At 49.5% G+C, this 27,445-nt stretch overlaps 1 protein-coding gene across 1 annotated transcript; it reads right to left on the reverse strand.

Annotated features, from left to right (window-relative positions):
- Nucleotides 1-1,838: 1,838 nt before the first annotated feature.
- Nucleotides 1,839-15,211, reverse strand: ARF1 (ADP ribosylation factor 1). Its single transcript, XM_040064827.1, has 5 exons — nt 15,070-15,211; nt 5,836-6,015; nt 5,101-5,211; nt 4,414-4,538; nt 1,839-3,448 (listed from the first exon to the last, which is right to left on the reverse strand). Exons 2-5 carry the CDS (start codon nt 5,981-5,983, stop codon nt 3,287-3,289), a joined length of 546 nt encoding a protein of 181 aa, XP_039920761.1. The 5' UTR covers nt 5,984-6,015; nt 15,070-15,211; the 3' UTR covers nt 1,839-3,286.
- Nucleotides 15,212-27,445: the final 12,234 nt, after the last annotated feature.

Consider the following 27,445-nt stretch of genomic DNA (forward strand, 5'->3'; position numbering starts at 1 on the left):
AGCACACGATTATTTATGTTCTTGGCATGCTGAGAGAGGGGAACTTTACACCAATAAATAGAAATATTGATCCCAGTGGAAAGGGAGAGTCCCGAGCGGCTCCGGAGCATTGCCCGTGCCAAGCACAAGGGCCTCGTTTGTGTAATTAACGATGCAGCTGAAGACAGGGAGGGTTTTGTGCGTCTTGGTGGACAAAAGCCCAGTGGCACCGTGCTCAGGAGCTGACAAAGCCCTTCTGTCCCAAGGTGCTCGGCCCGAGCAGTGGGAGATGCTGGGGAGCCCTCCCTGCTGGGTGATCCCCAACAGGATTTTGGGGGTGGCAGTCCCTCGGCACAAGGGCTGTTCCTGGTGCTCTGAGTGGCTGCAGCAGCTCCACATCCACCCAGGGAGCCCCAGGGCACAGCTGGGGGACGCTGAGCCCGTGCACGCCCTGGCCGGGGGCTCTGCCCCTGCTGGTGCTCACCAGGCTGAGGGATTTCGGGATCCAGACTGTGGCTGGAGCCTGCTGGGAACATCCCAGAGCAGGATTGTGCCCAATGGGAACTGGGCAGCAGGTTGAAAAGGGAGCCATGGGAGAGGGCAAAGAAAAATTACCACAAATGCCAGTGTCCCGCTCCCTCCATGGGCTCCCAGTTCCCATCTTCACCTCCCAAGCTTTGGGATGGGTCTGTGGCAGGATGAGCTGCACCCACAGCTCCTCAGCAGAGGGTGTTGATCTGCCCAGCACTGTGGCAGGGGCGCTGGGGCACTGCTGGCACAGCTCGGGTCAGCTCTCCAGGGTTTTCTCCTGCTCTTCCCCCTTCCTGTTTGACACTCAGACCAAGGATCTGAGGAAATCAGTGTGAGAAAACCTGGGAAGCCAAAAGTGAGGGAAGTAAAGGAGCCCAGGGCTCCTCATCCCAAAACCTCCCTGTCCAGCTGCTGCAAAGTTTCTGGGGGACTGGGTAGGATCCTTTGTCCTGAGCTTGAGCCACCTCCTGCCCAGCTGCTGGGTGGCCAAAATTCCAGGCTGAGAGCCTGGAACAGAGCAAAGCCTGCGCTGCCCAGAGCAGAGGGCAGAGCACAGCTCCCACAACATCACCACATTCCCTGTTTTCCACAGCATCCTAACCCAGCTGGCCCTTCAATTCCCTCCCAGAACAGGAATAAAAAGCAGTCCTGCCCTATTAGGGATGCAAATATCCCGATTCAGAGCTTGAAATTCCAAGGTGGATTTCTGACTCCCAGGAGGTTTTTGATCCCAGTTTGCCCAGTACCCACCCCGAGTCCCAGGTCTCCCCACAGGGAATTTGCTCTCTAACCTGCAGGACACACCTTTCATCCTACAGCTTTCCAGCCTTAGTAATGGGGAATCTGCTGCAGCTCCAGCCAGGAAAACAGCTGGGAGTGTGAGCACTGGGGAGGAGAAGTTGCAGCTGACAGGGAAGGCAGAGGAGGATCATCCAGAAGAGGAAGCTCCATCCCAGATCCAGAGGGGACTGCAGAAAGGAAAAATGCAAAACAAAGCACTTAAGAAGGCAGAATTCCCATTTTTGCCTCACAAAACTGCTAATTCACAGATCTGTAATTAACTGGGAGCAGCAGGAGGAACAACCTGTTGGGGCTACTCAACACACTCAAAGCTGTGCTGCTGCCCCAGAGGCAACAAAGTGCCTCCAGCAGAATCCATTTCACCTGCAGGGTTCCAACCAGGAATGATACATTGCTTGGAAATGATACATTTCTTGGAAAACACAGGAGATTTCCTCAAGTTTTCATGCAAATCGTGATGTGGCAAAACGCTGCCTGGATTTGGATCCCCTGCACAAAGATGATACAAACCAAGCCGATACCAGTGCAAGTTTCATGAAACTTTTTATTCAACAAGTATTTAATTATGATTCTGCCAAGATGATCGAATGAACAGCAAGGCATAAAAAACATGAAATAGTTAAGAGATTTTTATTCTAATAGCTTTAATTACAGTGCTTGTTTGTCGAAATGAAAACTGAAAACAAGTATACAAAACAGTTGATTACTAGTTGTGTATTGAAAGCAATAAAGGTTTCCACAACACTAAATAAACCAGTTCTGATAGTTCCTCGAGTTAAAGTTTAACAGCTCCAGCTTCTTCAGTGTTTATCAAAATACAAAAGAAAAGTAAAGAGGTCTTTTTTTTATTTTTCTGATGGCAAATCTGAACCTTGCAGTATGAGGGATGCCAAGGGTTTTCACACATATACAGATATGGGATTGTTCCAAAATGGGATTGAATACTTGTAGAGTGGAATGACTCTCCAAACTCTCATGCTGTTTGTTTTTTTTTTTCCCTAGACACTATACATAGATGTTTGGTGTTTTTCATGGCAATTCTTACGTTAAGTACAGTACTTTCTGCCTATAGAGCTCAGGACTAGGACAGGCTGTGCTTCCTGTGGAAAGGTTTTGCCTCCTGGAGTGGTTTAAGCACAAGAAAAGTACAAAACACTTTTTGACAAATGTGACAGGCTAAAAAATGTCGACTTCTGGAAATGATTCAAGTTCAATGGAAAAGAGAAATCTCACCTGAACCGAAAGTCAGATGTTTAGCATGAGTCTGGCAAAGCTCATCTAAACCAGGCCCGGCAAATTCTTTTAACGGTTGTGAACGAAGATGAGCACAGACTACGAGCTACAGAAAGAGCCAGAGATCTACTACTTATGGTCTGTTCGTTAAGCAGATGAAGCTAATTGGGTGTCAGGCATTGCTTCACCCTTCCAAAAGAATCAAGAGTCACCACGTTTGAGCTGGAGCAGCAGAAGCGATGTCAAACGTTTGTGTGTTTTAAGTGTTTTTACTTTTCCTCGTCTGTTTTTAAAAAAATACAGAGTTCAGGTTAAAAACCAACCACCAAAATGGATCTCACAGATCTCACAACCCAACCAAGATCGAATCCAGCTCTACTGCACAAGGACCGCTGGCAACCCTTACGTTATTAACCCACTTAATTCCCCTTCCAGGTACTAAACAGTGACTCGATTCTTTACAATAAAAAAAGCTGAGTAATATTGCATAGGAGTACCAGAAACTGCCTCATTGGAAACAAAAACTATTTACATTAAATAAGAAACCTAACTGTTTTCAGGCTTGTATTTGCCACATTTACAGCATGATGCAATATATACTGTGACAAAAAGAAATGAAAACAGCTTCCGGCACTCAATACCACAAAGTAGCACAGTTTGCCACATTAGAGTAAAGCGAAGGGCGAATAGGAGGAAGTAAGAGGGAGGGGTGGAAAAAGAGGGAAGAGGAAGGTTTATGGTTTCATTTCTGGTTTCGGAGCTGATTGGACAACCAGTCCAGTCCTTCATAGAGACCGTCTCCACTAGTGGCACAGGTTGCCTGGATGTACCAGTTCCTGTGACGGAGGGAATGCAGTCCGAGCTTGTCTGTGATTTCTGCTGCATTCATGGCGTTCGGCAGGTCCTGAGGGAAGCAACAACAGTCATTCCCCACTCTCCTCATCACCAGTTTTAAAAGCATCACCAAAATGGTTAAGAGCTCTCAGAATTTCTCTCTCAGAAAACCCCAGTGGATTACTTTGATATTCAAGCTATTTCCCCAACACTGAGCGAAGCCTCAAAGGTTTAACAACCCAACCTAAACCAACATTTTGGGATATTTCATAGGGAAGCGAGCCAGCTGATGCCTGGATCCAGTCATTCCCCAAGGCTGATAATGCTCACAATTCCAAGTCTGTTTCCACTCAGGAGTATCCTTTCTGTGACTGCAGTTATGATCTAAGATCAACTTTTATCACCCAGGGCTACTCTGCTGAGCACAGCTTCTTTAGAGCCCACCTTTCCTACCCCTGGACATGACTTATGGCATCTTCACCCTTCCCAGCTGAGGCTGTGCCATCAGTGGAGGAGGATGTTATTCCCTCTTTACATTTCCTGGTCACATTTCAGGCCCTTGACATTTGGGATTAAGCTGCCAAGACCTTTATAAGCAATAGAAGTCAGAATTCTCGGCCAACTCTGAGAGCCCAGCTCACAGATCAACACAAGCACATTAAAACTCCAGTTCTTCCACCAGCAGAGCCCTCAAACACCCCAAATGAGGAATTCAGGGAGGTTCTGGCATTCCAGCATTCCTCTGTGGAGAAGTTTGGGCAGGTGCTGGAATTAATAAGCCATGTCAACCTTAAAAATCAAGCTGGTTTTCACTAAAACTGAAAATCTCTTAGTCCAGACTGTTTAGGAGGATGCTCCTTGCAGAGGAAAATTTAACCCATGGTTTTCTCCCTTCCACATACCTGAATGGCCATTTACTCTGAGTATGTTTATTGTTACACTGAAAATATGAAAATCAAGGTCAAGATCTGGCACTCACAAGGACGCTGGAAGCTTTCAAGGGTTCTGACAGACAGACACCTCTCTTGGCCATACCTGTTTGTTAGCAAACACTAATAAAACAGCATCTCTGAGCTCATCTTCTGCCAACATTCTCATAAGCTCTTCTCTGGCCTCGTTCACACGTTCTCTGTCATTGCTGTCAACCACAAAAATCAGACCTAGAAATAAGCAAACAAGGATAAACATAAACGTGAAGTCTCACATCTGAGAGGAAGTCTGTTCTTGCAGAAAGTTGGTGAAAACTGGTGTTGGTTCACATTTGTTTTTGCCACTTGGGTACTCCTTCTTCATAACCACCTGGCATTTTCCAGGGAGCAGCAGCTCCTGAAATGCTGTGACGGGACTCAAAGACAAGCACATGAAAAAGGCCCAGCAGTGACAGAAGCGACAAACTCTCAGCTCATGGGGCTGCAGAGCTTTCAGTGAAGACTCTGCTTTGAAGTGAGGGCAGAGCCATGGTGCTGACAGAAGAAAAACAAACTCCTGAACTCCCTCTGAGTCAGAAGGACGAGGAAGACTGGTTTCTGGAATTCTTCCCATCCCTCTTTGAACCTGCAGTGGCTTAAGAGAAGAGCCAGAGCAGCACACAAACACACCCTGTTATAATAATAAATATTTCTACTCCCCTCCGAGAAAATTGCAAAATTATCTTAGTGAAGACAGTCAGAAAACTCTCTTGGACTCTGAAAAGCTGTGAAGCAGTGTGGAGAACACACTCACCTTGTGTGTTCTGGAAGTAGTGACGCCAGAGTGGTCTGATCTTGTCCTGACCGCCCACGTCCCACACTGTGAAGCTGATGTTCTTGTATTCTACTGTTTCCACATTAAAACCTAAAAGAAGAGATCGTGGCACAAATCTCATTTAAACACAACTGGCCTGCTGTATTTAGCAGGTCACGCTCAGAGTGTCATCATTTAAAAAAGTTCAGTTGAAACTGGAGCTACTTTAAAGCAGCAGAATCCTGTGCTGAAGCACTTGAAGCAGACAAACAGGGGTTGTCCTGCTCCCATCATCACCCCAAGGAACAAATCTAATTGCAACCTGAAAAGCTACAAAAATAAACTATGTTGCAAAAAAAAAAAACACCCCAAAAAACCCCCAAACAAATAAACCCAACCTCCCCTGGGTTTAAGGAACTGCAAATCTCAAAACCTTCCAATAAAAAATAAGAAAAAAAAAATGGTGATCCCTCTGGTATTCAATCTGATTGACGTGATGCCACAACAGCCTGGGAGACAAACTGCCTTTCTGTGGCCCACAAAGGCTCATCCCACAAATGACTGATGAGAGGGAGCGGAGTGAGAAAAGTCACAACCTCCTCCCAAGGCAGAACATTTGGCTGTGCCACCTTCACATTGCAGCTTTAGCAAGTGTCTGCTCTGACAGACCAACCACTTCAATCAGCTGAGACCCAGAATCTCAAAGCCATCAGTTAGAGGAACATAAAAACTTACCTATAGTAGGAATAGTAGTTACTATTTCACCAAGTTTAAGTTTGTACAAAATAGTTGTCTTTCCTGCAGCATCCAGGCCAACCATTAGAATACGCATTTCTTTTTTGCCAAAAAGGCCTTTGAAGAGGTTAGCAAAAATATTTCCCATGGTTGAGATATGTTCTCACTGGCCAGTGAAGTCTGGAGGAAAAAAAGATCAGAGCATCACTCACAAGTTACTGACAGTTGTGTCCTGACCACGACATAAAAACCACAAAAAACCCCAAAGTAAGAGATAATGTGAATCATTTACAGACACCCCAGCCGCTGCTGAATATTTTCTCCCCACTGAAGCAACACTAAGATAAACAGATGCGCCAAAACTCGGTGCTCATGAAATAACTTAGCTTTAAATGCTTCAAATATTCTTTCAGAGATTTTAGCATTAATTGCTGCTCTCAAACTTTTGCTGATAGAATTCATGCAGCTGACCACTTCAGGTGCTTTGCTCCCCATTGTCATGGGATAATTTATCTGCAGAAAAGTTTCACTATTAAACAAACTTTTCTCAATTGACGTGCAGATAACAAAGTTTTTGCTTAGCACAGCAATAGCTGGTCCTTCTTTTGGGAAGGAAACTGTGAATACAGCTCGGATTTTCTCCTACTCAGAACAGTTTCCTTCCTCTCCATCTCCGAGGAAATGGTCTGTGAACAGCACATAAACACAGAGCAGTTACTTTCATTAACAGCGGAGGGAGACCTTCTGTAAGAAACGAATTCCCATTTAATCAAACTTAACGATGGAGAATTAACAGCCACATTAAAAGAGCAGCTTCAGAGATGAGCACTTCCTTCACAGCCAACACTCCTGCCTGGGTGATTAAAGTGATTAACTTAATGTCAGCAGGAGCTTCCTGTTTAGGAACTGCAGAAGCTGCTTTTGCACTCCAGCCTCAGACATTTCCCCGTGCCCTTGGGACTTGACCCATCCCATCACAAATTCCCCCACTCCCCAAACTCACTCCTGCACAGCTTACAGCAGGATTGAAACCGCCGGGAGAATCATTGCTGTGCTCATGCAAGGCACGAGAAAGCCTGGAAGCTTCACAGACATGTCACAGGGTGATAGGGACAATTCACACCCTCCCTGCTGCTGGCTCCAGGAGCTCTCAGATGTCAGTTTAAGAAGAGATACAGCACAACCGAAAATTCAAGTTTCCGACATGCACAAACAGCCAATACATTCAAAGCATGAGTTTCCTGTAAACCAATCAAATTGAAAGCGTAACATGAAGTTTGAATCATGTCTGGAAATACTGTGTTTCATGATGAAGCTGTACTTGAGGCAAAACTCTCCCTAGAAATACAATTTACAGATTATCTATTTAAGTACAATAAAGCAAGATTTGGATTGAAAAGCACACAATACAACCCCCTCTGTTTAGTGATGTCTGAAGCCTGGCTTCCCCACTCCGCACTGGGAAAGGGCTGAGCACTCCTCTTGAGGAAGAATTTTTAAATCAAAAGTTAAACTCTGTAACATTAACCAAGTCACATTTCTAAGCACCAGCAGCTCCACAGGGAAGCTCAGAGTCAATTTCAGAGCTCCTGAAGGATATCAATCCCCACACACCAACTTGCTGAAGAATCCGAGTCAGAGGCTCATTTATTTTATTTATATGGCTGAAGCTTTAAAACTGAACTCCTCTACAAACCAGACTGGGCAGCCAGGGGATTAAAACCAAAGGGGAGCTTTAAAAGTTCTATTATTCCACCATTTCCTTTTGTATTTCTGCAGCACGAGCGTGGATATCCCCCTCCCACTGGAATATATGAAGGCTGTATAAACAGGAAGGTTAATTAGGAAGCAGAGAAAACAGTTTTGCCGCAGTCCCCGTTTCTCCAGAGCAGGAAATCTCCCATCCCAGCCCACAGCACAGCTCTCCCCGGCCTGGAGGGCAGGGAGGCTGGAAAGCTTTCCTTTGTCTGGCTGCTCATGCCACCTCTATCTCCTGCTTCATCTGGACAGCAGCAGTCGGGGCTGAACTGTGACCTTTTACCAGAGCTCACAGAAAAGGACTGCAAGAACTTTTGCAGCAAGGGAACCTTAGAAGCCCGCACAAAGAATGCCTTTCTTTGGTTTGCACAAGTTTAAAAGCATAATAGGTTATCAGATGCCTGGACTGATCACAGTCATTAGGTAAAAGAGCAAAATCCTATCGTTTACATCCACGACATCTTTCCACACATCAGAGAAGTCGAAGGCTGCTGAACGAGTTGCTCATACTTGGCACTAACAGCAGTGAATCCCGTTAGATCCTTGTTTTCCTGGCAGCTATTTCCAGGTCAAGCCTGCCCCTCACAATTGAAGCTGCTTTTATAGCACCCGTCCTCTTTATTTTTACTTTTTTGGGGGGGAAGAATAAGAGGTTAAGATCCATTTAAGCACTTGGTTTCCATTTTCCCTCCTGTTCTCATCCACATCCCTCCTATCCAAACCGATTCTGTAACTTTATTTGGTACTTCAGGGTAGGTGGCATTACAAAAAGTCACATTTATTTTTACAGGCAGCACAGTATAGTTTACAGCCCACTCTCACAAGAAAAGTGTGTTTACAAGTTGACTAAAAAGTAGCTGAATCCTTGCTGTCTAAAAGAAAAATAAAAACCAGGAGAAATCCATCTGCTGAACTCCCACAAACGGTTTTGGTTCCCATAAGGGTTTTGCTGGATGGGGTTTGGGCTGGGTTGGTGGGACCATCCCCTGATCAGAAGTTACTCACACTCATCTCTTCTCACAAGGAAGGAGCTCACAGTCCATGGTTTGTACTCCCCACTCCTCTCCCTGCGCTGCCACAGGAGCTGCCTCTGCTAATACAGCTCAGCTGAGGGATCACGCGACTGCTCCCTCTGCTCTCCAGGACTGAGCTTTAATTCCCAGCCCATTACTTGCACCATGAGAACCTGCACGGTTTGAAAAGTCTTCAATTTCCTCGTGTATTAAATGTTAAGGAAAAAAAAAAAAAAAAAAAAAAAAAACAACAACAAAAAAAAACCACTGTTATTTTTCAGGCGTCATCACCCCTTGCAATGTATACCCTGACTCACCAGTATCTGACCTCTATTCCTCACTGAAGTTTAACTTCCTCCTTCCCTCCACCAAACGTTGTCAGTAATTGCTAACACCGATCGTTTTAGGAGCAAAGGGGGGATAAAATTCCTGAAAACATAAAAGACTGCGGCTTGTGAGCTGCTTGTAGTGCTTGAGCACATCTTCAAAAGAGGGATCCATCAGGCTAAGTGGGAAGATTTGAGTTTGAAAGGGAACGATCTGAATAAACAGCACAGACTATTTGTGTTTATTTTCCCTCAGCACAACTCCAGCTTCTGGAAGCAGCACCTGAGCGCACCCAGATCACCGCAGCACTGAAGTGTCTGTCTGTCCCTGCCCGTGGAAGCCCCACAGCCCTTTAGCACACTGCACTCCAGCTGAGCAGCGCTAAGAACCCGTCAGGCAGGTTCTGCTATGGTGCGATGCGCCATTGGTAAACGCTGACGTTCAGTGGGGAAGCTGAAGTTTCGTTTCATGAAACAAAAGCATTTTCAGGCCGTTTTCTAGTAAGTGATACATTCAGATAAGCCAGCAGGAGAACAGGCAGCTTTCTGCAGAGAGGCTCGCAGTGAGGAGTTAAAAATGAATGAGTGTCTGCAACAGCAGCAGCCCGGCGGTTGTTAAAGTGATACGGCCCGTGAGGAAGAAGCAGGATCTGCTTTTATTAATTGTAGGTGGTTAGAATAAGAGCTCTGAGGAATATCTCAAGGCCAAAGAGCACTGAACGCTTAATCGTCCTGCAGCAGTTTATATTCGAACATACATTAATGCATTTGAACATCATTTCATTCAGGCTGCTTATCGGGAGAAGCCAAATCCGCTGCTTTGACCTCCTTGGATGAGCCTGGCTGAGAACCCCACGGATGTATGACCAGGAGGGTGTGCAGGCCATCAAAGAGAGCATAATACACCTCGAAATTCCCACAGAACCTCAGCTTTACACCTCTGGAAAAGTTCTTTCTGACCACACAGGGATTAAACTTCCCTGAGACAGGAACTGTGTTTCATTTAGGTTTACACCATTTTTTCAAACGTACCAGAGACAAAGTGAGAGGCCAAGGCAGAGGATGCCACATGCGTTATTTTGTCAAACTACACTGCAGTACAGAAATACGTTTATTTCACCACATAAGGCTCAAAATAAGGCTCCAAACTCTGCAAGTGTTAAAATCAAGCTCGCTGGGCCCGTCATTTTGGCAATGTGAAAATCCCAGCAGCTGTGAATATGGCAGGAGGTTGGGACCAGAGGAGCTTTAAGGTCCCTTCCAACCCAAACCATTCCAGGATGTTATGGTTCTGTGATAAGATCAGCCAAGGAAAGCTCAAGCCTCTGTCTCTCCCCTGCACAGCAGGCTACGATAGAGGTACAGAGGGCATTTACTGTCTCCCTGGGATGTTCCCATCCTGTTTTAAAATTTCAAAGAGAGATAAACACGGTGCCACTACCAATGACACACTGAGCTACAGAGCCACGATCAGACAAAATATGAAAGCACAGGTAAAACCCCCAACAGCTGCAGGTTTACCAAAAAGCTGCTTCCTGGGAGCTTCCTGCACCTTGTTCCATTTGCTTGGGCACCTTGGCAAGTAAAACTGGCCTGTTTACAAAGGCAATGGAATCAACAGCAAAATTCCACCTCCATTTAAAGGAAAATCTATGTGACGTTGGCCTAAGCTTTAACTCCATATGTCTATAGCAATTAGAAAACCCCCAAAGCCATAGTTCCTAACCTGGTGTTAACACACTGGTTCTATCAGTCACAGGGGAACAAAAACGGATCAATTTGTTATTTACCAGAAATATTGATTTGAAATTCAGCCAGTTATCACTAGTTGGCCTGGACCATTCTGTCTCATTAATAGCATTCTAGAATGTTTTAAATTACATTATCAAGATGAGCAAATATTCACACAAGAGATCAACCAAACCAACGTGCAAATAAGAGGTGAGAAAGCATTTTTTAAAAAACCCATGCAACTCCAGCAGCTGTTACTGGTGTAACGTGCAAGAACAACTGGCAAATAATTTAAAGTGCAAATCCAACCCGAGAGCTTGTTCTTAACAATATAAAGTGTGATTTAAAGGAGAATGTGAGAAGAGATCCAACAAGAATAGAACACTGCTAAAATTCAGGATTTAATCTACAGCCCCAGTGTTTCACACCCCCACTCAGCAGGGAACAGTACTGATGTGTTCTCTTGAACTTGAAATCATTTCTTTACAGATTAAAGTGTTCTGTTACAGCAAATTTTGGAAACACCTCTTTATATATAGCCAGCGTGGCCCAATACGTTATTCCAGTACAGTTACATTCAACTATTTTTAGAAGCTGTTTACTGGCCTTCCACATCTGCTAACCTGAGAGATGACAATTTATCAGCTCTAATCCTTTGACTTTGGGGCTTTACCACTGAAATTTAGCTCAGGTGATTTTGATTTGAGTTCCTTCAGAGCGTATCAATATCAGCAGGCATGGATTACACGTAAAATGTAAGAGCAGCCAAGGAGCAGGCCGGGCCCTTTGTTCACCAGGTGATTCATTATCCTGCATAAACAGCTCTGTAAAAAAGGCCATGGCAACATCATCTTCCCAGAGCTCCTCATTAACATCAAGTCCTAATTCCTTAATAATTTTAACCATTAGAACAAGGAGCGTTAACTGTGTGGAGATCAACACCGACCACTGCTGCCATTTCCCCCCAGTTCACACTGGGAGCGTTTCTGCCAAGCTTGGGATGGAAAAGGCATCCTGGAGGATCATAACTTCTTTTTTTGAGGGTAGCAGCACTGAAATCAAAGTTAAAGATACATAACTGTGCTGGCATCTAAACAGGAGCTGTTGGATTTGGCCACCAAAGGCTTGCAGGGCTCAGCTAAAAAGGCTCCAAAAGCTCCGTCCATGTCCAAGGCACATGGAAGAGGACAAGCCAAGCACAGGTGAGGCACCAGGGGAAAGGAAATCTCCTTGTCCCAGCACCTTTGTTTAACCCAAGGAGGTTGAACACCCTGCTGTCCTCACACCTTACCCAGACAGGACATTTCCCACATCCTGGAACGCTCTCTTGAGAGCACTGGGCTTGGAATGGCAGAAAATAGAAAACAGTTTCCCTTAAAAGAAGGGAAATTTCCTTTGGGGTCATGCCTATTTCTCAGACACAGGAACATCTCACTCCTAAAATAACGGCCAGAATAAAAAGGGTCAGTATCAAAGACAGCAGTTTGCTTGACTTGATACCCAAATCAGAACCATTCCCTCATTCTCACCTTCAAGCAGGGAAGGCAAACTGCTGCTGTTTCACAACCAAACCTCCAACTATTTCAAAGACTTATACACTACAATTAACTGGAGAGCACACAAACCAACCCAGAGGAGAAACAGGTACCTGGTCTGAAGAATATCTTATTTAAAGCATAGGCTGATGGGTGAAAAGCACAGAGGGAGCTGCATTTCTTCTCAGATAAGCAGTGCACAATTGGGGTGGGTTTTTTTTTTTTTTTGGTTTTGAGGCTGAATTGTTCCTGAGTGCAAAATCTTCAATTTTAAGCCAAATATCCTGTTATTCATTCCCAGGAATTGGGCATTAAGTCAACATTTACACTCCTAGTAGAAATGGCAAGAATTCACATGAGAGCTCCATCCAGCAATGAAATTGGCTTTTGATTAGGGGAAAATGTCAAGGCAGAGCCTCTGAGTTGTGAGGCAGCAAAGCAGTGGGTGAACGAGAGCTGTGTCAGACACGAGTTTTATCAGAACTGAAACATCAGCAGAAGCTCCAGCACAGCCCCTCAGACGTTTGTGTGAGTTAAAAATAAGGAATAAAATCGGATACTCGCAAGCAGAACGAAAAAAAAAATGCTGAATTACACAGAAAAAAACCAGCTGCTGTAGTAGGAAGCTGATTCTGAACTTCTTTACTCATCAGTTAAAGAAAGGGAATGGCTGAGGACTGTCCCAGCTCATTCCAGGAGCAGAATTTCCAGGAGATTTCTAAAAAAAGAATCAGAACTATTCCTTTTCAGATAAAGTTAGCTCACGTTCACCAAATCTATCCACTGTAAAGCAAGCTGGATGCTTGGGAAGGCTGTTGAAATCCGTAAGAATTCTTGCTTGAAAGCCCATCTTTAAAAAGAAGACGTTGTTTCAGAAATAAAAGCCTCTGGGACGTGTAAAGGGGGTTCTTTAAACTTCACCACTGCCATTTCAGCCAGAATCCTGGGGTTTGAGTTTTTCCTCCTCTTACCAATTCCTGCCATCCATGGCTTAGCTGATATAATTATCTGCATAAACGCTCCTGCTCGAAGCAGCTGGAGCACAGCGCACTTTGGTGAATTCCCAGGAGCAGAATCCAGCCCCTACTCCCACACACGCTCGGTTTGCCTTGAAAAGCTGTGCCTGGTCCTCCCCCCACTTGGTCAGCATGACTAACGCTCACAGGGAACTCGGTGCACAGCTCCTGCCAGGCCCTTCCACATTCCAACTATTTCACAACCTAGGAAACCAACCTGAGATCCTCGGACCACTTACACCGAGGGGGTTCACTTTTCCCAGAATTTACATCACAAACACGAAGCTGTTCTGAGGGGAGGGGCTCAAGCTCCGCTTTGAGCCATTTTAATTCCTGATGCTCCACCACAGGAAGCACCAACAAACTTGGCAAAGCTGAGGAGTTTTGAGCTGTGGAGGTTCAATCGAGGTGAGTTTCCTCACCCTTTCACCCAATGCAATTATTCCAACAGGGAAAGCAGCCCAACAGGGCTCTCCAGCACTGCAGACATGCTCGCAGCAGAGAAAATCAGTGGCATCAAACCGACCCCAAAACCTTTCCTTCCAGAGAATCCCTTTATCTATAACGCTGTACTCCTATTTTATTCCATTATAAACCCCACGAATAAAAGCAAAATAGCAACCCTCCACTTCAGCCACACTTCCTTTTTTTTTTTTTTTTTCCCTCCAGAAGCGCTCCAAATCAGCAGCAAAAATAGCAATAAAGATATTGCTGAATGACCTTGGAAAAAATCCATTTTGCCTCGGTTTCTCCGCCTGGAAAATAAGGTTAATGGAATACCTTGCAAAGGGGGGCTGCAAGCCTCGAAAGACAAAGCTCGAAGTTTTAAATAAATACTTGGAATTTTATTTATTGACAAAGCTACCATTTCAACACCAGACCTCTGGGTCACGACTCTAATCAACCTGTGGAATTTGCTTTGGCAGGAGCAGAGCGGCAAAGCCACAAGGTCAATGTCAAACACGGCAACATTTGGGGCAGTTTTATGGCCCGGCAGAGTTTTGGTCTCGCTATCACCTCATCACACCGAGGTTTAATCAGCCCCCAAGTATCACGTTCACCTCTCACAGAGATAGGATTGGAGTATTTTCAGACAGAATATAATACCCTCCCCACCGGGAGCTGCTCCGCCGAGGAAAGCTGATCCCCCAGCACCGCCAAGCCCAAGCCGATGGATGGCAAACAAGAGTTGTTTGCTCCTGGATAAAGCTCAACTCCTCAGCCCAGCAAAAAAAATACCAACTCAGCAGCCAAGGGCTTACGGAGAAACAACCTCTGCCCCACGAGCTTCACCCCGGCCTCGTTTCCCCCCACCAGACGAGGGTTTTGGGGGGGAGAGGAGAAGGAGGAAATGCCTCTCCTTCCTCGGAGCCGTCCACGGGCGGGGCAGAGGCCGGAATGAGCGAGTTTGGGGAAGGGAGGACAAGCCCATCCCGTGTAATTCCATCGCTAGAGGGAGCGGAGAGGGGCCTTGTGCAGCTGCTGGCGAGCTGGAGCGATTCCCCTTTCCCACCCCATCCCACCCACAAGCAGGGAAGCGAAAGGCCCGACCCCCCCCACCGCCTCCCTCCGCCCCAAAAAGATGGAGGGGGGGGACGGATTGGGCAGCGCCGCTCTCGGAGGCCTCTGATTCTGCGGGGGAAAAGGAATGAGAAGGGATGAAACAGAGCGAGAAGGAATTAAAAGGAATGAGAGGGAGAGAGGAGGAAGGAACGGCCCGGCCCCGCTCCCTCAACGCCAGCCGTCGCCTCCCCTTAACGCCAAGGCCGTGGGATGCGGGCGGGCGCGCGGCGAGGCGGGCCGGGCGAGAAGAAAGGCTCGAAAGGAGGGAAAGAGAAGGTGTCGGCAAACCCACCGGCGTCGTCGGGAGCCGCGGGCCCTGGGTCTGGCTGCTCTCGGAGGGTCCCGCTCGGAGCCCGCTCGCCCCGGCCGCGATCCGCCCTGGAGCACAAGATGGCGGCGCGATGCGGCCACGTCAGTGCCCGCCCCGCGCGAGGCACCACGGGGAAGCGAGGAGGGAGCGGGGGGCGTGGCCTGCGCCCGGGGGGGCGTGGCCAAGGCGGGCTGCCGCAGGGCCGGGGCGTGCTGGAGGCGTGGCGTAGAGACGCAGTGGGCGTGGTCACGGCCGGAGTGGCAGCTCTGGTGAATAAGGGCGTGGCCTGGATGGAGTGGGCGTGGCCATGGCGGGAGCCGCAGCACCGGGACGGCGCGGGGGGCGTGGCCTGAGGGTTAGCCACGCCCGCTCAGCCGCGCGTGAACGGACGCGGGGCGCGGAGTGCGCGGGGCCGGGATCCCCTGGGATTGCGGGAATGGGATGGGAATGGGGCTCGTGGGGACCGTGCCTGCCTTTCCTGCGCAGCTCCCCTTTCACTGCACTGTGTCCTCCCCTTCCCCTGCATGATTGCCCTTCCCCCGGAGCGTTCCTTCACCTTCTCTACACGATTCTTCCCTCTTCCCTGCACCGTTCCCCCTTTCTCTTTCCCTGCCCCATTCCCCTTTCTCTGCAGCGTTCTTTCACCTTCTCTGCACCAATCCTTCCCTCTTCCCTGCATCATTCCCCTTGCCCTGCATCATTCCCCTTGCCCTGCACCATTCCCTCCTTTCTCTACATCATTCCCCCCTTTCTCTACATCATTCCCCTTTCACTGGACCGTTTCCTCATCTTCCCTGCACCAATCCTTCCTCTTTTCCTGCACCATTCCCCCTTTTCCTGCACCATTCCCCATTCCCAAAGCAATCAGCAATCCGCTCTGAGCTCTCACACCCTCGGAGCTGCTCCAGCCTCTCTGTGCCTCAGTTTCTCCATGCAGGGAAAAATCCTTTTGATTTCTTTACCTAAGCAATTAATTTTTCATTATTTAAACTGCCATTAATTCATTTTACCTTACACAGGATCGATTGGAACGGGTCAGCGCAGCAGTATCTCCACGTGGGAAGAGAATCATTCACATCGTTCCAAAGCTCAAGAGGGCGGTGTAGAAACAACCGTGCGCAATAAATTTGGGCTTATCTCCTTTCTGTTTTGGGTTAACTTTGAGATAAATCGAGGTCATGTGCTGTCCCGGGCTAAATACTAAATACTTCCTTTGTTAGAGGCAGGGCGAGAAGTTTTGAAACACAGCAGGAAGCCGCCCAAAGTGCTTATTTCCAGATTTTCCCCCTGATGCTCATAGGAAATGAATACCTCGAAGACCTCCAGCCCCTGTCAAATGGAGCTGAAATCACCCGGCATTACTCAGAGAAGGCAGACACGCTGATGGGCGTGAGCCCAAAAGCTTCTTTTCCTAAAAAAATTGGGTCACATGCGAGAGAGATGGCAGCAACTGGGCTGAGAATTGCCAGGAGGGAGCCTGGGCAGGAGGCAAGATCATCTCTGTGCTTCTTCCAGGGAGGTATAAATCAGTATTATTATTGTGCCTAAGAAAGTGCCTAAACTGCATTAAATCTCCCCCAGACGGTCGCTCAGTGGCAGCAGTGTTGACGGGCTGAGAAAGTGACGGCAAAGACGACGCTGAGAAACCAAATTAATCCCGTTTTCCTGCACTGTGGGAGCCGACCTGGCTGAAATGGGGGGGTTCAGGAAGAGGAAAAGCTGTTCCAGGGGACAGATTGTTGCCCCTCCTCGATGCCCAGGCACAAACAGCTCCCACTGGGATCGCAGATGTCCCTGTCCCCTCGGTGCAGCCCTGGCTTTGGGACCTCTTTGGGACACAGCAGCCTCCAGGGCCTGGTTTAAGAGATTTCAAGTGGAACCGAGTGAGATTTAAGGAGAATAAGGAGGCTTTGCACTTGCTCAAGGCTTCTGGGGAGTATCTGCCTCTGTCCTTGCTGGGTATTTTGGGTGAGCCCTGGGGCAGGAGCTGGGCTGGGAGGCTCTGTGCATCCCTGATAGGAGGAAGCTGCTTCCAAATCAACGGCAAAACCTCGTTAAGGAAATTCTCCCCATCCCCAAATCCCCTCCTGGCCTCAGCTGATCTGAGCAGCCCTTGTTCCACAGCCCTGTCTCCATGCCCGGGCGGTGAACCAGATCAGGGCTGCTCTGAGTTAAAAATAACCCTTCTCTCCATTTTTTTTTTCTTTTTTTTTTCCCTTTATTTTTAACCCAGAGCAACTCCTCCTTTTAGCTCGCTCAGGGGAGAAGCAGCTCAACCCCAGCGCCCCATCGGGATGAAAACCCAGCTGGCGGAGGTGCAGCGGAGGTGATTTCATTCCTGTGGTCCGTGACACATCACCAGCGAGGTCTGATTTCGTTACTATCACCCTGTGGAGAGCCGAGAGGACGCTGAGCTCCAGGTCCATCTGATTCACTCCTGGGGCCGCTGTGATGCAGCTGGAACCCTTTGCCCGGTGACTCACGGCGTTCGTGGAAGGAAGAAAAAGAGGCCTCGGCTGGTTTTCGTTTCAGCTGAGGGAAGCAGAAGTGCCCCTTGCTTTCTCCATCCTGAGCAAAACCCACGTGGGAGAAGGACGAAACAGGAGTGGGATCCCTCGGGGCAGCTCAGCTCATTTTCTGGGCGCTCCCAGGGTTCCACGAAACCCCTCGGCTTTTTCCTGGATGGCCCCTTTGGAGCTGCAGAGTTTTCCTCCCCGCTGGGAGCCTCTGATGACAAATCTGCAGCTGAACTACACCCTGTTCTCGCTGCCCTCTTTGAGGGGGAAAAAAAAAAATAAATAAAGAAAGAAAGTGTCTGTGCAAGGATTTTTGAGGTTATAAAAATATCACCCGGAGCCTCGAAGCGCTTCCCAAGCCGCTCTTTTCCTTCTGCATCTGCCCCCAGGGAAAAATACCGCAGGCTGGATTTGCTCTTGCTTCAGGATCCCCCCAAAATAATTTTTTTTTCTCCTGAGTGTGGGCCAGCTGTCTTTATCGAGAAGATTCTTGGTGAGAATGTTTGGTATAATGGGGTGGTGGGGACCCCTGAGCAGGTGGCAGCGATGTCCAACCATCAAATCCCTCCTGGTGGTGATGGAAGTGTAATTTTGGGGTGTTTTGGTGTGGACACCCACCCTATAAAGGGTGGAAGGGGCTGGAGGACACCGGGGCTCATCACTGCTCCGTTTTCTGCTGCCCTGGAGCTCCTGGTTGCTGTCAGGTTGAGGATTTCTCACCTCTGAGTCTCTCACCTTGAGGTGAGAATTGCGATTACTCACAGGAGCTGAGAAATTACACCACCCTCCACCCCTCCATTTGCTACCAAAAATAGCCATGATTCCTGGGATTTGTGGCCCCGGGGTCACCTCTAGATGGGCTTGGGCTGTTGAAAAGATGACAGGTCTAAGGTCGCCGCTCGTATTTCACCATCTTGGAAGAAAAAAGGAAGGTGGAAAGGGGAGAAAAGCATGAAAAGCTCTGCACAGCTGCCCGGAGAGGCAGAAAAATCAGAATATTTGCAGCCAGAGCTTTTATTTTGCCGTGGTTTCTCCTCTCAGAGCTGATTTAGGTGGCAGAAGGATCCACTCAGCTGGAGCACCCTTGAGAACCTCTCCAGAGAGGGCTGGAGAGCAGAGGGAGCGGATCAGCTCCGTGCTCCCAGCACCAAGTCCCCAGGAATTTTGGGAAAATTGCATCAGCTCTCTCTGCCTCATGTTTTTTTTTATTTTTTTTACTCCTTCTTCATTTGGAAGCAGCTGCACTTCATGACTCAATGGCATTGCAGGGCGACCTGGCAGTGAGGAGATGTTTAACCTCAGCGCCGCTGATGGCTCACACCTCAGGAGCGGGGCAGCAGTGGGGTGATGCCCTGCTTGGGCAGCCTTGGAGATGCCTTTTGGTACCCAGGGAAGGTGGCTCGGGCAGGAAAAGTCCATTTTTGTGCTGTCATAGGATCCCAGAATGGGTTGGGTTGGAAGGGACTCGAAATTTTCCCCATTCCACCCCCTGCCGTGGGCAGGGGCACCTCCCGCCATCCCAGGGTGCTCCCACCTGGCCTTGGACACTTCCAGGGCTCCAGGAGCAGCCACAGCTTCTGTGGTAAGTCTCTTCCAGGGTCTCCCCACCCTCAGTGGAGATGGAGAGGAGGGATTCACCCATCCTGCTCCAGACATCACCTCCAGCAGGCTCCATCTCCCAGGGATTCCCTCTGGGAAGACAGGCATGGATTGGCCGTGTCTCCCACATCGTTTTGAAAACAGCTGGAGCTGTTTTCTGGAAGGGAGATTCTCTCTGGGTATAAAGGCAAAAGGTGGGAGCGTTAAAACAAAAGGTGGAAGCATTAAAACATCCCATTTGGAGAGCTGTGTGCAGTTTCACAGAGCCCCACCAGGGAAAGCTGCCTGACCATCACCAAGGCACCACGCTGCCGAATGGGATTTCTTGTGGCAAGAATCCTCCTGCTTTTAATGGCCACTGACAGAAAAGCTGGATTTTTAAAGCTCAGCTGAAATATTTCCCCTCCATCAGCAGAGTGCTCTGAACACCCAAAGCAAAGCTGCCACCTCAGAAACCCCTAATGATGCATCCTGTCAACTCAGGACACTTTTCCAGCCAGGATTCCTTGTAAGAAAAAAGAGAAAGGCTCCTCCTTTCCCTATGAATTCTCTCAGCTGTGGAGCTCTGGAAGAAAACGTCACGCCAGAGGGAGCGAAGTTATTGCCGCGGTGTTTGCCTGGGTGGGAATGAAACCCCGCCTGCCCTCCATCATCAAAACCTCATTAAGCTGCTCAGCCACTAATTGATAAGCCCAAACCTGACAAGGAGGAGACGTTGGCCGCCCTGGGACCTGCCAATCAACGTCACAGCCGTCCCCGGGCCCCGGGTGAACTCTGACCGCCGGCAAGAATGAGGGCGATTGTTCCGTCCGGGAGGGGAGCGATGGAAACCGGGCTGATTATAACATCAATGTCAGGGCACAGCCCCCCGCTGGACACCTGCCTGATGGAGAGAGAGAGAGAGAGAGGAAAAAAATCAACCCCCAGATGGTGGTGGTTGGGGTCCAGCTTCTGTTTCCAGGCTGGAAAAATGTCACCCTCGAAGGGTTTTGCTGGGCCGGCGTCGTTCCGCTGGAAGGCTGAGGATGCAGGTTGCAGGAATGGCAGCGTGGGAGGGTTGGTTTGCAAGGCAGGAGGAGCTGGATTGAGGGGGCTGCTGGTGGAAGGGTCCTGGAGAAGCATCGGGGGGTAGGAAAAAGGTGTGGTGCAGACAGGAGGTCCAAAAGTGGTGAGTGTCTAACTCACAGCAGGACGAGGTCATTTCATCTCATTTTGTGTCTCTGTGAGGAGCCCCCTGACAAGTGCATTCCCTGTGAACTGCAGAGAAAATGGAACAGTTTGGGGCAGAAGGGGCCTTTAAAGCTCATTTAGTCCAGCCCTGCAGTGGGCAGAGGCTCCTTCAACCAGACCAGGCTGCTCAGAGCCCTGTCCAACACCATCCTGAGTGTTCCCAGGGCTGGAGCATCCCCATCCTCCTTTTACAGATCTCTGTGCCAGGAGGAGAAAGACAATGTCCAGAGGGATGGGAGAGGCCATGGGCTGACTCTCTCCTTGCTTATGCAGAGCTCAGGCGAGATCTGACGGGTCTCAGAGCTGCCCCCAGGAGCAGAGATCCCTCCCTCTGTTCTAAAGTTCCTGCACCTCGCCACAAACACGAAGCTGAGGGCGTTTTTCCCTTCTTTCCCTGGGCGTGGGGCAAAGGACCTGCCTGGGTGGCAGGGGTGTGCTGGGCTCCCTCAGCAGCCTCCAGCACTCAGCAGATTTTGCTCCTGGCCTCCCGTGGGCTGGATCAGGAGGTTTTTTCTCTGACTAAAGGTAAATCCGCTGAAGTCAAAGGCGAATTCGGGTGTGAAATAACCAGAGCTCGTGGCTTGTGTGGTGCAGGAGCGCCTGAGCACCCTCCCATTTACTGCAGGTGAGGGTGGAATCTGCCAGCCAGTGCTGAGAGTTCACAGAGATGCATCAGAATTCCCAGGAGGAAAAAGCCCTCAAGGACCCCCTGAGCAGCCCTGGGTGGGAGATCTGCCGTGGGCTGGCTGTGACATTTATCAATAGCTCCATGTGACGCCTACAAACATCACCAATGAGGACCTTGAGAGGTCTCTGCAGTTCAGGAATCGCCTGCCAGGACATCTCCTTGCCCAAAACCACGGGGCAGAGGGGAAGGACTCGATGTATCGGCAAGAACTGGCCAAGGGTCAACTCTGTGGTCAAGATCTTGAGGTGTCATTTTTCTCCCACATCAGGGAAACAGAGTGAAAACTAAAATCCTTCCCCTGGGTTTCTGCCATCCCTTGGAAAAACACCCGTTTTCCTTACATTTTTGGGGCTCGTGCCACGCTCATCTCTAGGGAAACAGCTGGGATTTATCCTCGAGAAATAGATTGCAATTAACATCCAAGCCTGTGCCCATGATGCAGCTACAAAGGCAGTACAGTGAAGCGGGTTTTTAATGATGACCTCACCCTGGTGGGAGCTGGGCACACGACAGAAAACGCTATCACTGATTCCAGAGCTGCCAAAACAGCTCCACCTCGCCCTGATCCGCTGGCCAGGCTCTGGGGACCGTGTGTTGGTCGCTAATTAAAAGGAGTGTGACAATAAACTTGTCTCTGCAGCCAAAATAGAGGACGGTTCCACCTTTCATCCTGCGGGTGTTGGAGTATGAATCCCCCTGGGCCAAATCCACGCAGGCCCAGGGGGACCAGAAATGTGAGGATTGAATCGGAGCCTTCAGAAAATCTAAAATACATTGATCCACGCAGACATGGGGTAGAAATGTGAGCTTAGTTTTAAATAAATAGAGGATTTTTAAGTGCCTTAAACAAATGAGAGCCTGCATTAGTTAGTAAGAGAAGCCCTAAAGCCTAGTTTAAAGTTCAGTGGTGTTGCCTTTTGCCAAGTTAGTTAAACCCTAGACATAACAAAAATAATGTCGCCTCGCTGAAAATCCCTAGACGGAACAGAGCTAAGCGCGTAAAATTCATGTGAGAATTCACAAATATCGCCATACACCAATCTTAACTTAGGATTGGCCCAGCAAGGGTGTAGAAAATTCGTGTAGGTGCCTGATTGGCTAAAAATCAAATAAAAATGCACCGCTTTGAGAATGCTACACACGGAAAACACCGATGCTGCTGCCGCTGCTGCGGCTGCTCTTGATACGACGCTCACGGGACACAGATTGGGAGTGCTGCGGCTGCTGCTCCTGCTTGGGACGTAGAAAATTGATGTTAGACAGCTAATGCCTACTGCTGGGGGCTCTGGCAACTTTGCCTTCGTGGGACTAATTCAGCAGTGCAATAAATCTCTGCTTTTATGGCTACCCATCTTCTAGTCTTCAGCAAAATCCCATGTGGGGATGGAGGTGAGTGCTGGTGAAATGGGATGGAGAGGCTGGAGGAGACCAACGCCCTCTCCCCATCAGTGTGTGAGAGGCTGGCACGGGAAAATGGGGGAAAATTGGAGGTTTGAGGCTGTGAACTGGGGAGCAGCTCTCTCCAGGGAACTGGGGGTGTTTAGACTGGAGAAAAGGAAATTCAGAGGTGACCTTGTCACTCTCCACAACTCCCTGAAAGGTGGCTGTGCTCAGCTGGGATTGGTCTCTTTCTCCAGGCAGCAGCTGACAGAAGGAGAGGACACAGTCTTAAATTGCACCAAGGAAAATATAGGTTGGATATTAGGAAAAAGTTTTTCACAGAAAGAATAATAAAGTACTGGAATGATCTTCCTGGGGAGGTGATGGAGTCACCATCCCTGGATGTGTTTAAAAAGTCTGGATGTGGCACTGGATGCCGTGGTTTAGGTGAGGTGTCAGGGCTGGGTTGGACTCGATGATCTCGGAGGTCTCTTCCAACCGGCTGATTCTGTGAATTCTGTGAATTCTGTAATCCACTGGCAGCCAGCATCCCAGGACCTGAAGCTGTGGATTTCTGGGGGTGTGAAACCTGTAATTCCAACCAGGTAAAGCGAACACAGTTTCCTGATGGATTCCGTGCATCCTGGGCTTGGCATGAGCATGGTGGGGACGTGGCTTTGGGCTGGGTCCCTTGGCTGCTGCGTGGAGGTGAAGCTCAGCTGGGGACAGGTTTTCTTGTGGGGGGGTTTTCCTCCTGGTTTGGTGGCTTCAGCAGCGGGGAAGATGCAGGTTTGGGATGTGCCAACTGGAATTCCCGTAGCTGTAAAATCCCAATCTCTAGTTCCCTGAGAGGCCTTTCTCCTTGGGTGCAGGCTTTTGGTGAGGAAATGTCCCCTCTGGCCATCACAGGAGCAGCTGTTGATCGCTGAACTCCCGAGTCTGAGTCACCCTGGAAGCTCCTCCACCCCTCTGGCTCCCGCTCCAGCTCACACTGACTCCAACACCTCCCCGGAGGAGTCTCGGCCCAAATCCTCATTTTCCAAGGAACAAAATACAGCAGAGAGTTTCCTTGGCTTGAAATCCCTCCAGCAGCTGCTCCAAGGGGTCCTGGATTAAAGAGCTTTCCAGAACATCTCCTAAACCAGGAACCATCATCCTGATTTTTCTGCTGACCCCAAATCCAGCTCTGAGCTCCCAACAGGTCAAATCCTGTTTGCAGGGAGCTGAAGGCTGTGCTGGGATGATTTTGGCTGCTCTTCTCATTTTAAGGAGATCCCAAATGTTTTTTTAAGTCCTTGGTCCAGCCACCGCTGCTCTTTGCATTCGAACAGGACACAAGAAGGACTTGCTCTTCTCTGAGAAAATTTTTGTAGTTTAATTTCTTTTTCCTTTCCTTTCCTTTCCTTTCCTTTCCTTTCCTTTCCTTTCCTTTCCTTTCCTTTCCTTTCCTTTCCTTTCCTTTCCTTTCCTTTCCTTTCCTTTCCTTTCCTTTCCTTTCCTTTCCTTTCCTTTCCTTTCCTTTCCTTTCCTTTCCTTTCCTTTCCTTTCCTTTCCTTTCCTTTCCTTTCCTTTCCTTTCCTTTCCTTTCCTTTCCTTTCCTTTCCTTTCCTTTCCTTTCCTTTCCTTTCCTTTCCTTTCCTCCACTTTCCTTCACTTTCCTTTTCTTCACCTTCCAACTGAAATCAAACCAAAAGCTAAACTCTGGATAAAGTATAAATTTGGGGGCAAATAATAACAACTGGCAGCTCTTTGCAAGGCCAGAGGGGACATTCTGGTCCCAGCTGACTTGAGATCAAGTAAGAAACCACGGAAAAAGGGGGGGGGGGGGGGGGGGGGCGTGAACAGCGGGGGAAAAGTAAAACAAATGGGCAGATTAGGGGAAAAAAAAAAAAAGAAAAAGAAAAAGAAAAAAAAAAAAAAAAAAAAAAAGCCGGGTTTGGCTGTTTTGACCACTCTTCTCCAGCATCAAACGTGGCCTTTTTCTGCTCTTTTTGCTTTCCGTGAGCTACAACCTCGTAAGGAAGGTTTTGTCCCGTTGGAAAGTCTCTGTATTTCCTCCTGGAGCGGGAATCGGCGGTATCTGAATGCATCGAGAAGAATAAACCTGCGATGCTTTGGCTGTGATGACCCATCCACAGGGGCTGACGCTGAAATCAGCTGCGTGGATCCCTGGTTTTTATCAGGACGGGCTCTCCCTGCAGGTAAACTGAGGCCCTGGCGCCTGCCCCGCTGTGACAGCGGCAGGATTGGCTCGGGAAAGGTTTTCCAGCCCCGTTTTCGGCTCCCGGGGAGGCCTCTTGCAGCAGATGGCAGCAGCGGGTTGGAGAAGCCACCGGAGGCAGGTCCCGCATCCAACCCCGGGATTCCACCAGGGATTTCAGGGGAAAAACGCCCCGTCCGTGATCCAGCAGCCCGCAGCGAAACATCGAACCCCAGCGGCTGGTGTGCGTCACCCCACGTGCGATGGAGGGGCTGAGCTGCTCCTCCTCTCCCGAAATTCCCCGTGCTGGGGTTGGATTTCGGGGCTGCTGAGCAGATGTTCCCCAGACACTGAATTTTCATTCCAGCCATCCCAGGAACCTCCGTGTGCTCGATATCGAGGCCAAATCCCCTCCTGGAGTGGTTTGGAGCACAGACAGAACCTGACCACTCTATCCTTTTTTCTGCTCGGTGGAGATTCCTCTGGGAATCTCAGCCAGTCACTTCACGATCTCTGTTTCCTAATGCACGTTCCCCCCACCCCCTTCCCTTTTTTTTCCGATTCTTTTTCTAGCCAGCCTTCTGAAATCAAGGAGGGATCTGATGCCATTGGTGCGTCCTCTCCACAGGATTCCCGTTCTATAGGCTCATTTCTGCCCAGTTAAGGAAAACGTTCTTCCCAAATACTGACTGAAATCCCAGTGGGAGCAGCCATCCAGCCCACGCCTGGTGTAAACAGGGGAGGGGGACAGGGATGAATCGTGTGCCCAAGGCCACACACAGCAATGGCAGAGGTTCCTCTGGTCACCAATACGGAGAAAATTAAGATTTTTCTCTCCATTAAGAGGTAGGAATGCTGGTGTTGAGCTGGGAACACACAGCCACAGGTGAGGGATCTCTGCTCCTGTCCTGGCTCTCCGTGGGGTTGGAGGCTCTTCTTGTTCCTGGAGGGGATCATCAAAGCCAGGAGCTGTCACTGCTGGGCCTGTCCTGGCAGCTGGGACATCGCTGGAGCTTCTGAAGGAGAATCCCAGAAGGATTTGGGCTGGAAGGGACATCAAAGGTCATCCAGTGCCACCCCTGCCATGGGCATGGACAGGGATGTGGGTCAGGGATGTGGGTCAGGGATGTGGGTCAGTGATGTGCCTCTGGGATGTGGCTCTGGGATGTGGCTCTGGGATGTGCCTCTGGGATGTGGCTCTGGGATGTGGCTCAGGGATGTGCCTCTGGGATGTGGTTCAGGGATGTGCCTCTGGGATGTGGCTCTGGGATGTGGCTCTGGGATGTGGCTCTGGGATGTGGCTCTGGGATGTGGCTCTGGGATGTGGCTCTGGGATGTGGCTCTGGGATGTGGCCCAGGGATGTGCCTCTGGGATGTGGTTCAGGGATGTGCCTCTGGGATGTGGCTCAGCCCTTTTCCAGATTCATTTCTGCCAGAATTAATTTAGATTCCTGGACAGCTCCTATTTGTGTGGTTGTGGAGCTGATGCCTGAGCATGCCCCGCTCCAGAGGACAAGAGGATGGGAGAAGGGGAGACTGTCCAGCCCCATTCCATGCAAACAGAAACCAGATAACCACTATAAAGAAAAGGCTGATTCCACACACCCCCACCCCCCTTAACACACACTTCCATGGATTTTTATGCCTAGATTTGCATGCCTGAGCTGCCGAACGCCTCTGCAGCTGACGATTCCCTAGCCCAGCGCTGGCCAAGAGGTGGCAAACAGGGGGCGGCTGCTTCCGTGCGCCCCCAAAAAAACCAACCCCAGCCAAGCCCCGCGGCCAGCCGGCCCCGCATCCCTTTCCGCACGTGCCTCATCCGTGCGGGATGCTCTGGGGCTCCGACCTGCATCCCTGCCCCAAAGCAGAGGCAGGACCGTCCCTCCGCACGGCCCCAGGTCGGCTCTGCCCCTCGCAGCGGGCTCCGGGGTGGTTTTGTGCTGCCGGCGCCTGGGTGGTCCCCCCCGGCATCGGCGGGTGCAAAGGGCTCTCTGAACCGCTGCCTCGCTTTATGGCAATAACTGCGGGGAGTTATTCTGCCCAGAATTAAGCCCATGACTGGTGGAAGAGCCTTAAGGTAGCGCTTGGCGGCTCCGATTATCTCGGCTCCCTCCCACTTTCGGAACAAAAAAAGCAGATTGTGTGGCCAGACAAAAGGCGTTCTCTGGGTAACTTCTTGTCTCGGAGCGTTCAGAGTGTGTAACGCCGAGAGAAATACCCGAGGTATTTATTGCGATCTCCTGTCCCTGGCAAACCTCCAGTTGGAAAGAAACTTTTGCAGGGGAATTGTGTTCGGGAGGGGGAAAGGAAGCCAAAAGCGCGTTCAGCTCCTCCCGGGATGTCCCTGGCTTTAAGGTGTGATCTGATTAAATTCCTCGGTGGCGCTGGAGCAGCTGTCACAGGAGGTGTGCGAGGCTGGGCAGGGACATGGGATGCGCAGAGGGGCTTGAGCTCCCTGCCAGCTCCCCTTCCTGCAGCTTCCCCTCCTTTTCTCCCTGTTTCTAAAGTGAGAAGCGATGGTGCAACCCACCCCGCTCCTGCCCCTGGGACATGGGGGGTCCCCAGCTGCCGTGTGAGAGCGATTCCTGCACCCACATTCCCTTCACTGGCACCAGGAGTGCAGCAAAGGGCACAGTGAGTGCTCAGGGCACGTCTGGGTGATGTCCTGCGCCTCCTGGTCTGGCCCAATCCCTCGTGTCTGGGGCACTGGAGAACTCCTGGGGTTCCCTGAGTTATCCTGCAGCC

Source organism: Hirundo rustica, chromosome 1 (assembly GCF_015227805.2).
Source record: "Hirundo rustica isolate bHirRus1 chromosome 1, bHirRus1.pri.v3, whole genome shotgun sequence".
NCBI lineage: Eukaryota > Metazoa > Chordata > Aves > Passeriformes > Hirundinidae > Hirundo > Hirundo rustica.